This window comes from Nesoenas mayeri (assembly GCF_963082525.1).
Source record: "Nesoenas mayeri genome assembly, chromosome: 17".
In the NCBI taxonomy this organism is placed as follows: Eukaryota; Metazoa; Chordata; class Aves; order Columbiformes; family Columbidae; genus Nesoenas; species Nesoenas mayeri.
This window is the reverse complement of record NC_137565.1, coordinates 10,606,591-10,617,105: the sequence shown is the minus strand read 5'-3', so window position 1 is coordinate 10,617,105 and position 10,515 is coordinate 10,606,591. Positions and strand designations below refer to the sequence as shown.

Genomic DNA, 10,515 nt, shown 5'->3' with positions numbered 1-10,515 from the left:
TTTTGGGCGGGTGGGCTGGGCGCAGGGCGCTGGGAGGGGGCAGCAGGGGCCGGGGCAGCTGCCGAAGTGCCGCAGCCCCGCAGCAGCCGGGATCCTCGGGCCGGTTGAGAGGTCAGCTGCCGCAGCCCAGATTCTCCACGGCTGTTTCATCCTCTCCAAAATACTCGGCTGACAGGGCAGGAATTGCAAAACACACCCCCCCCTCCTCCCAAATCCATATAAATAGCGCTCGCCCAGCGGCTGGAAGGTTAGAGAAGTTTCTCGGCTCCAAGCTCAGGCATTTATTGCAGGTCTCCCCCGGGAGCAGCTGGGAAAGTCGCACATAAAGTGCTGTGGAGCAAGAGGGGTGAGATAAGCTTTTTAATCTTGGGATATTCGTTTTTGGTTTTTTTTTCCCCCTCTCACCAAGTTTTATTTTCCTCTCCCTGGTTCCTGGGATCACAGCCAGACAGGAAGCATTTTCTCGCGGCCAGAGAGCTCCCTCCGTCCTTCCTGCGCTCCTCCGGCTCCCAGTGATTCAGCCTTGCATTGATTTTCTCCATCATCCTTCACCTGGTGCCGGGGAAGGAGGGGACCGGCCCCGCAGCACCCGCCGCATCCCGCCCGGGGTGGATGCGTCTCCTCCGGGTTGGGCTCCCTGGGGAAGTTCACAGCCAGGAGTGGCCACACAGAGGCTGAGGCTCCGCGGGAGAGCCCTGGGGACGCGCTCGGACCCCTCTGAAGAAAGCCATGGCTGACAGCCAGATGCCCTTCTCCTGCCATTACCCCGGCCGCCGCAGCGTCCGTGACCCTTTCCGGGAGCCCGGCTTGACCTCGCGCCTGCTGGACGATGATTTCGGCATGTCACCCTTCCCGGGGGACCTGACGGCGGACTGGCCCGACTGGGCTCGCCCCCGGCTCACCACCACCTGGCCGGGTCCCCTGCGCGCTGGCATGGCCCGCGCCTCCGCCATGGCCCCCGGCTACAGCGCCCGCTTCGGGGGGTACCCCGAGAGCCGCAGCCCCGTGCCCTTTCCCCGCGAGCCCTGGAAGGTGTGCGTCAACGTGCACAGCTTCAAACCCGAGGAGCTGACCGTCAAAACCAAGGATGGCTACGTCGAGGTGTCAGGTGAGAGCGAAGGCGCTGCGGGAGGAGGATGGGGTATGAAAAGCAGCCGGTCCTGCCCTACCCATGCTGGCTCAAGAAATGGCTGGAAAATGCAAAAATCACCTTTATTTTGAGCCAGCAGCAGCAGCCCTGTGCTGGGGAGCAGGGCCAGGGCTGTGGCGGGGCAGTTCAGGGGTGCCACGGGGAAACCGGCTCACAAGCTGCACTGGTTTGCTACCAAAATGAAAAGGAAAAGCCTCTTTTGGGGTAAATCTCCCCACTTTCCACCCCGGCCGGCCAGGGAGGCCCCACTGCGGGCGGTAGCACCCTGCAAACAGCTGCCAAGAGGGGCCCCAGCTTGGCTGGGTTAATTATAGCCGGGTGAGGCCGGCTCGGAGGGAGATTCCCTTTAAAGGGGCCGAGAGAGAGGCAGCTCTGGCACTGGGAACCAGGGGCAGCCGCCCCACAGCCCCCACCCCAACAGGCCCCAGCCTGGGGATGAGCCGGCCAGAAGCACATCCCTAAAAATTCAATTAATGGTGAGGACAGTGGGTGTGGGGTGCAGAACATCTGGGGTGCCCACAGACATCCAGCCTTGAGCATTCCTCGTGCTCAGCACCCAAATCCTGCATTGTCCCCAGTGCCCTGGGCCAGGGTCCCCAGCGAGGGGCTGGGGGCTGCCACCCAGCGTGGCCCTGGGTGTTTATTTGAGGTTCAAGGCGGAAAAATGCAGGTCAAGGGGATCTGGGCAGCCGCTGGTGTGGTTTTATCTTCAGGATGCTCCAGGCACAGGGACCCCAGCCTGGCAGTGCAGTGGCAGGGAACACAGGCTGGGGAGGGGGACAAGGACAGACGCTGCCAACTCCAAAAGTTGTATCACATCTGGAGGCTTTTTCTTAAGGCGCAGCTCTTGGCAGCCTGTGAGACACCAGGCTCTCACTGGAAATATGGGTGTGCTGTGTCCCCACACGGGAGAGGGTCCCTGAGCCCTCCCTGCAGGGAAGGGTTTGCACTGGGGAAGGGGAACAACCACTCTGAAAATTTCCTGTTGGGTTTTGTTGTTGCTTGTTGGGGAAGAAAAATAATCTCCTGGCGAGGTGGTGACGTGGGGTGTTCTCTTCCCTCCAGGCAAACACGAGGAGCAGCAGGTGGAAGGAGGGATCGTCTCCAAGAACTTCACCAAGAAAATCCAGTAGGTACCAGCTGGCCCTGGGATGTCCCCCCCGCAGAAGGGGCTGGGGTGCAGGGGGGCTGCCACGTCCCCTTGAGCAGCACTCAGATGTCACCAGGCTGTTGTGGGACCCCTGTGGCACTAGCAGCAAAAAGCTGAGCTTTGCCAGTCCCCGTGCCCTGACTCGCGTATGCAGGGACACCTGCGCCTGTTTGCACCCCCAAATCTGCCCTTTTTGCAGCACATACCTGGCTGTTTTGTGCCACACAGTGATTTCCCAAGGGAGGTAAAAGAGGAGGAGCTGTTTTTCCGGGCCTTTTGTCGGTCTCCTCTAGGCCTGGGGCTGCATTTGGGCGTGCAGGGAACAGGAGAGGTGCAAGGAGCAGTGGCAGCACATCCCCCGGGGTTCAGCAGGGCACGATGGGCTGACACCATCATCAGCCTCAAAATACAAAATACATCCCTCTGCACGAACCTACCTATCACTCTATCTATCTGCATGATGTCAGTGTGATCGCTATCGCGGTGACTCACCCCACAGCTCACTTTGGCAACAACAACAGCGAAGGACAGGGAGGCAGGCAAGTCCCGACCGCGGCGCTTTGCCCATGCAGGGGACAGACCCCCGGCCGCAGGGCTCACGGGGTTAACAGTGAGAACCAGCAAAGCCCAGGGCATGGGAAGGGTTTCCTCAGCGGGCAGCAGCTCAGCGTTGCTTTTCCACCCTTTTGCGCATCCCAAACTCCCACGGGAAAGCTGGGGCCAGCACCGCGCTCCCTCCTGCTCGGCGCTTGGCCGCGGCGGCGGCTCCTTTTACGGGCAAGGCTTGCGGCTGACGTGGGCTGCGGCACGGCCGTGAGCCGCTCCTGCTCTGCAGAAGCCCGGGCGGCACAAGCGGCGGGTGACATCCTGTCAAACACATCTGCCGGGGAGATTAAACAGAGTGCCTGGAGGGGCCAGACCAGCCAGGAGGCCGCTTTAAATATCCCCAGCGCATTCCCAGGCGCTACAATAATAACGCAGGCTTTGCCGAGCCCGGCGCCGGGGCTGCTGGCTCAGCATCGGTGGTTCCGCACACGCTGGGGTCCTGCGTGGGCTTCCCAAGGGGTGAAGTCCAACAGCGATGCTGTGAGCCCACAGCCACCCCAGCCCCTAAATCATCTTTCCTTTCTCCCGCAGGCTGCCCTACGAGGTGGACCCCATCACGGTGTTCGCCTCCTTGTCGCCGGAGGGGCTGCTGATCATCGAGGCGCCCCAGATCCCCCCCTACCAGCAGTACGGTGAGGGTGGCTGCGGCAGCGACATCCCCGTCGAGAGCCAGGAGGCCACCTGCGCCTGACCGGCCACTGCATCCCTCCCGCACCCCGGCATCCCTCCTCCCCTCTCCCCTCTCCCCCTGGACCCGCCCTGGTCCCCTGCGGCATCCGGACAGCCTCTGGCAAGGGTGATGGTGCCACTTGCAGGGACGGCAGCACTCGCCACCCTTCAGGGGGACCACCTGAGAGCCGGGGCACATGCCAGGGTGCCAGGCCACTGTCCCCGAGGGCTCGTAGCGGTCTGAGGTGCTGGTAGAGATTTTGTGCCCATGGGGCCGAGCAGAATGGATATCCTCACTGTGGTTATTTTTTGCTCTGAGTCGCTCGGATGGGATATTTATAACAATAGCAGAAAATGGCCCTTTTCTCTCTGAAATTGACATGGAATCCCGTAGCCCTGTGTCTTTTCCTTCTCCATGGGTTGTTTTTTTTCAAACTGCATCTCTGCAAAGGACGCGCATCCAGCGGAAGAGCCTGACGGCACAGCATCCGTCCTGAGAAATGCAAACTGTCCGTGTGTTTTGAACGTTGGTTTGGGGTTTTTTTTTGTTTTTCTTGTTTTTTTTTTTTCCAAAGAGAATTGTGCTTTTACTTGTCAGACCTGAGGAATAAAACCCAGTCGATGTTCTTAGACTCTGCTTGTCTCGGAGTGGGCGCAGGGCTGCGGGAGGAGGGCAGGGAGGAAGGGGGATGACACCATGTGCCACCTCCTGGCCTGGCACAGGGTCCTCCCCATGGTGGGGAAGGAGAATAGAGGTGTGTGGCGATGTTTGCACTGATGGGTGGACAAAACATTTGCTCAAGCCCTTTCTGCAGCCTGTGAATGCCAAGTCCCAGCTAACACTGTGCTGGGGAGGCACTGAGCCCCATGAGGACCATGGGCTCATCCTTTCCTTACCTTCTTGAGGGGTTTGCAAATGTTTGTCCTGGTTGGGGATGATGCTACATCAGCCTCTGAGTTGGGAAGAATTGGGTTTGTGCCACCCCCATTTCCAGCTCCCCACCAGCAGCTCTGCAGGGAAGCACTTCCCAGTTAATTCCCTGGTGGAGATACTGACAAATGGGTTCTGCTGGGCTCTGGACACGGCCGTAACACCATTCCCGGGGTAAAAGCACCAGGTAAGATTTGTTAACGTGCGGCAATGCCTGGGGTCAGCAAAGCAGAGGTGCCAATGAGCAGCAGGAGTCTTTCCATCGATCTGTGCAGCACCTGGACCGGGCACCCAATTTTCCATGTCACCAGGACCTGGAAGTTAAAAATACAACCTCACATGCTCCGCTCGGGCTCATTCGGGATGTGGTTACCAACAACAGCGCATCACGTGCTCTAAACCCTGGCTCAGGGGCACGATGGGACCTGCACTCCAGGTCACAGAGGAGAACCTTGGGGATCTCGCCTCAGTTTTATACAATTTTCAACAGTGGTTACGAAGCCTGGACCCCAGGCAGTGCACAGCACCCCATGCCCGTCAGCGGGAGCCAGCCTGGGCTCAGCCACGACAGCTCTGCCAGGCACAGTGATTTTTATGAATAAAATCTAATCCTTGAAATGTAATACTGACACCAGCAGGGAAAGCAATAAAGTCATGAGTCACAGCTCCAGCCCTGTGTCCTTGTGCCACCTGGAGCCATCATGCCTCACGGATGACACCTCTCCAGCACAAACCGTGCCTCCTCTTTCTCACTGCAGCTGGGCCCCTCTCCCACCCCAGAGTGTTTGAGGATGTCCCCAGGCTGCTGCTGCACCAGTGCTGGTGCAAAGGGAGCCCCAGGCTCAGCTTGGGGGCTGCAGCACTGGTAAGGTGTTGGCTCTCAGCTTTCCCGGCTGATCTGGCAGTTTGAAGGAAGCTTTTTTTTCTTTATTTAATCACTTTTTGTTTTATTTGGTTCTCCTTTCTGATGAATTCTTTAATAATGTCTCATAAAGGCTCTTGGAAGGTACATTAGCAATAATTTCTTAATGGCTGAGGCTGGCATTGGCAATTAGCACTGAGGACCTCTTACACAGGCAACGTGCTTGGACCTGCGCAGCCAGCGGCTTCTCAAGCTCTGAGATTGTCTAGAACATCACGTATTAATGAAATCATTGTAAGTGGAACTCTGTTGTGCTATGGGTTATTTTGGGGTGTGTTTATTTGTTTTTTATTTGTTTTTAAAGTATGACTTGATTATTGAAGTGAAGGAAGCTTTAAAACAAAACTAATCCCTCCTGGTGTTTCTGCCAATGGAAAAATAACTTTGGAAACACTGGGACATTTCTGCATCAGCATTTCCCCGTGTCTGAGGAGGATGGGGTGGGAAAGGTGAGTTTCTGGGGTACCAGGGTGCTGCAGAGCTGGGACCAGCGGGAGCTGTTTGCTCATCCTCAGCTTGCATGTGAGTTAACGGCTTGGAGCCATTAGAGCTGTAACACAACACTATAATGGCCGCTCCGCCAATTACATTACATTTCATGGGTTTATAGCAATTACACTGCATCGGCTGGTGTCATAACACATTATGGTTTATAGCTTAATATCGGCTCTAACAGGGAGATGCTGTGTGGGGGAGCATCCTCCGGGTAGGGAGGAATGGGCTTCCCATGGGTCCAACCCCGGAGCGGGCTGAGGGGGCTCAGGAGGGACCAAGACCCAGGGCTGTGCATTTTGGAACCCCTCACACCCTGGAGAAGGGGCAGAACTGTGCTCATCACCAACTCCCCTTGCATGGGGCACCTTTCTGCTGGCCCCGTCTGAATAACCGTGGCAAGCCAGTGCTCCCTAAATAAGGAGCAGTGTTAGATTTATCAATATCCACATCATTCAAAGCCACATGATTTTTACTGGTGGAGGAGCCGTCCTAATCAGGCCTTTCCAACTCTGCTCTTAGAGCAATGCTGCTGGTGCCAGCACGAGCCTGCGCGCCTGGCCGAGGAGGGGAGAGGAATGGGTATTAGGAAGATATATATATATATATATATATTTATTATTATTATTATTATTATTTTTTACTAAGAAGTCAGTTCTGATAAAATACCCAATCACATCTGAAAGGGGCTGGTGTAATTAAGCAGTTGGATGCTGGGTAATTTGCACTGAGCTCTTTGTTGGCAGCACGTGCCTCACTGCCTGGGCAGCAGCCAGAGCAAGGAGGATGAGGAGGGTGTCTGGTCCAGGAAAGGAGATGCTGGGAACGGAGCTGAGCTTAGAAATCCAGCAACTCTTGATGAATCTCAGAACCACAAGCTTGCAAGCTCAACTCTAAGCCCAGCAAAGCTCTTCTGATCTGCTGGAGTGAAATGCAGGTGGTTCATGCAGCCTTTTTGTTTGGGGAAAGATTTTCATGGCTTCTTTGCAGCAGGGATCCCTCCTGTAGCACAAGCTGGTGTTTCTTGGTGCTGGAGGCACAGCGCTGGGGTGGGCTGGGAATGCAGTGCCAGGAGATAAGGGGGCTGTGTCATGGGAAACTGGCCTTGGGGGACCTGCCACCCGAAACAGCTGTTGCAGAGGGGCCAAAGGACATGAAAAGATAAGGATAAGGTCACCCCAGCGCTGGGAGAGCTCGGCAGCAGCAGCCTGGGTTTGCAGGAGGCTGAATAATCTTCTCAGCCATGTCCTGCTGTCTGTCCTGAGCTGCCGAGGGAGCTGCAGGGGCTTTGCCGGCACCACCAGCCCTTGGCAAGGCAGGGACAGGGGCCAGTGGGGCTGAGCAGCTTCTGTGCACCAGTTTACACCCCACCAGCGCTGGGCTGGGTGAGCATGTGGCTCCTCTCAAGGCACCGGCTCCCAGCCTGTCCCAGAGGATTCATTTTCCTAAAATGGAAGCAAAAGCTGAATTGATTTATTTTGGTTGGCAGCATGCAGAGCAGGGTAAATAATCCCCAAGAAGCTCCAGGGCTCTCCAGATGCACCAGGCATCTCCAGAGGCCTGGTTTCTTCTCCTAGAAGACCCGGGTTGGTCTTATATTCTGAGTCCCCAGCCGGAGCCTGGGCAGAGCCGCGGCCAGCGGCCGGCACAGCAGCTCCCAGCGTCACATCCAGCTCTGCTCCGGGCAAGCATTGCTCTTGCATCCATGCGTTCCTGTGGCTCAGGACCTTTCCAGCTGCTCTGGGAGCCTCTCTGCAGAGCCATGAGCCATGTATGTGCCATGGGCACGCAGGAGTTCAGCCTGTTTTCCTCCAGCATCCTCTTCCTTGGTCCCTTCAGGAACCTGCAGCTCTCCAGGCTCTCTCTCAGCAGCTGGTTCTTATTCTGCAGATTATCTGTCTGGGTTTGCACAGGGGGGTTGATATAACACTTCTGTGTGTTGCTCATCCCCAGAGCCCTCTGGAGCATCCCGGGTTCCCTGAGGGCTTCTCACTATTTCTCATGTAAACCCAGGTCCCTTTGGCACAAGCCAGTCCTCACAGAATATCCTGTAACCACCCAGGTGTTTCTCTGCTAAAGTCGAGGTCATTTGGGGTTTTTCATGTTTCTCTTTGGGAGTTTCTCATCTGTCGGAGATTTTGCTTTGTTGCAGTTTTGTTCTCTACTTGCAAAGCAAATCTCATCTGCTTTATCTCAGTTGTCTCCAAAAAGAAGACTTTGCCACACAATGGCTGTGGGGTCAAAGAAGCAAAAACTTTCTTTTCCTCTAATGAAATGACCCATTGTCACAGAAATAACCCACCCTGGCTGGCCAGACGGCTTTTCTGTCTCTTTTAAACCACAAGCTGGGAAGTTCAGCAGGAGCTCCTGGCCATGAACCAGCACAGCTGCCCCTCCGAGCAGAGCAAGAAGTTGCTGAAGTTTTGCCCATCCCAGCAGAGAGGAGGAGAGGAGAGACCTCCAGAGAGAAAGCGATGCCAGTGCGGTGTTGTGGCGTTGTGTTTTGGATGTTTCTGCCTGTACCCATCTTGGGAGGGATCTGGGTGGCTTCGGGGCTCCAGCACAGACACTCCTGGGGGGACATTGTGTGACGGTGGTGTTGAGTATCACTAACCCCTTCATGGAGCCACAGCTGCATCCGCGCACTGGGGCATCTGGCAGCCATTTCTCCCTCAAATAATGAGCTGTAGCCAGGGGGGAGGAGACTTTTCTTCTATTCATTTTCTATTCTCAGTATTTAAACCCTGTTGCAAATGTTGCTGGTGATTAAGGGTCATCTTGCCATTTGGGTGACGTGCTGAAGTGCCGCTTTCTTCTCCCAGCCAGATACTCCATGGCAAATCCATCCTGAGGAGAAGCAAATTTCGCCTTAATTTTCTTCTTTCATATTGCAACGAAAAGGTTCCTATCCAAGGCAGCCTTAGAAACCTCTCCTTATTAAAAGACCTTCTTGAAACATATTACAGCAGCTGAGAAGGGTGGCTAAGAAGCACAAAAAGGCTGTAGAAGAGCTCATTAAAACAATAAATTACAACTAATTAGAATAAATCAAGCTACATCATCTCCAGCGTGAAGGTAAAATGAGGTGTGAGTGAGTGTTTTTAATAAGGCCGGTGCTAATCCCAGGCTCTTCTTTGAAGCAATGGTGAGTCCTGCTGCAGCGATGATCTTGCTGCTGGGACTGGAGTGGAAAACAGACCCAGACCCAGGAGAGGGGAAAGCGGAGATAATGGGATTTTTAATTGTTTCCCAATCTGAGCTGCCCGTCCCTAATTGCAGTGGGTTTGGGGGTAGCACAGCATCCACAGCAGCTCACAGAGGGGCAGAACAGGTCAAGGCACTTGGGTTCGCTCACTTCAGGGTTTTTTTTCTCTTTAATTTGCAATGCGCAAAGTGGCTGTGGGGTTTTGTTCCGTTCTGTCATATCACTTCATCACGCGCAGCCACCGCTAAATGACTTCTCTGCATAATTAGCAGTGAGATCATCTCCACCGCCTTGGCTCAGTGTCATTTCTCCTCCGGTCTCCAAAGAGCTGCTCAAAACAAGGGAGAGGAGGGAAGAGTGATGGGAGGCAGGGGGATGGGTGCTCTGCCTGTGCCCAGGCAGCCCCAGAGATGGGTGCTGGAGGGGGACACCTTGGACCCCTGCTCCTGCACCAGCTCAGGAAGGTTTGGGAGATCTCGCTGTCCTCCTCAATGGCATTAACACTCAAGCCAAAGGTCCCATGGAACACAGACCAGCAGTCTGACCCACACTGAGGACAGGGCTCGCAGGGGAAACCTTCTTTAGTGTGTTCAGTGCCCATGGAGGACACCATTCACAGAATCACAGAATGTCCTGAGTTGGAAGGGACCCACAAGGATCATCGAGTCCAACTCATGTCCCTGCTGCATCTGACAACTGACCAGAAGGTCTTTGAGCTGCCAAAGTAAAAGGTTTCCTGCTGAAATGAATGACTTCTGAAAGCACCTGGAAGCAGGCTCTGCTCTTGGGAAGGCAGAGGTGTGGTGCCATGGCCAGGGTCAGTGGTGATGCTGCTGGGACACCACGCCTTGAGCCTTCCTGGCTTCTGCTTCCCTCCGAGCGATGAGCACAACTGCCACTGCTGGAGAAATGTAGTAGTTTCATTAAGCTTAAATGATTAGCTCCAGGCCTTGATAATGATACTTAATGGATCTAATATTTTTTTGGCCTTTATGCTGTTGTATACAGTGGTGTATATCATTAATAACCTTCTTTAAACCTCCTTGCTTTCACTGTCACTAATTATGTTCAAGCCCTTCTTATGCCTAAGCCCAATTAGCTGCCTGTAAAGAGGCTTTACCCCATGAAGAATGCCTGGCTGTGCTGGGAGGCAGATGCTGATGTCTGGAGTTACTGGGCAGAAGGATGTTGGATTGGGTCAGCAGAGCCACCGGCTGGACCCTGCAGGGTGGCTGGGGCAGTTGTGGGGGTGCTTTCTGCAGGAGGTGGTGCAAGGACCCAGGGCAGCTTCACCCTGCTCAGAACCCCTCTCCCAGCCACCCTCTGAGCTCTGCAGGGGGTTAACACCAGCCAGGGCCACCCCGTGTCTTGGTTTTATCACCATCCGGCA

At 55.1% G+C, this 10,515-nt stretch overlaps 1 protein-coding gene across 1 annotated transcript; it reads left to right on the top strand.

The window, feature by feature from the left end:
• Positions 1 to 468: 468 nt before the first annotated feature.
• HSPB8 (heat shock protein family B (small) member 8) lies at positions 469 to 3,597 on the top strand (the record flags this gene model as incomplete). The annotated part of the gene is made up of 3 exons (XM_080355312.1): positions 469 to 1,108; positions 2,216 to 2,279; positions 3,438 to 3,597. Exons 1-3 carry the CDS (start codon positions 730 to 732, stop codon positions 3,595 to 3,597), a joined length of 603 nt encoding a protein of 200 aa, XP_080211438.1. The 5' UTR covers positions 469 to 729.
• Between the last annotated feature and the right edge of the window lie 6,918 nt (positions 3,598 to 10,515).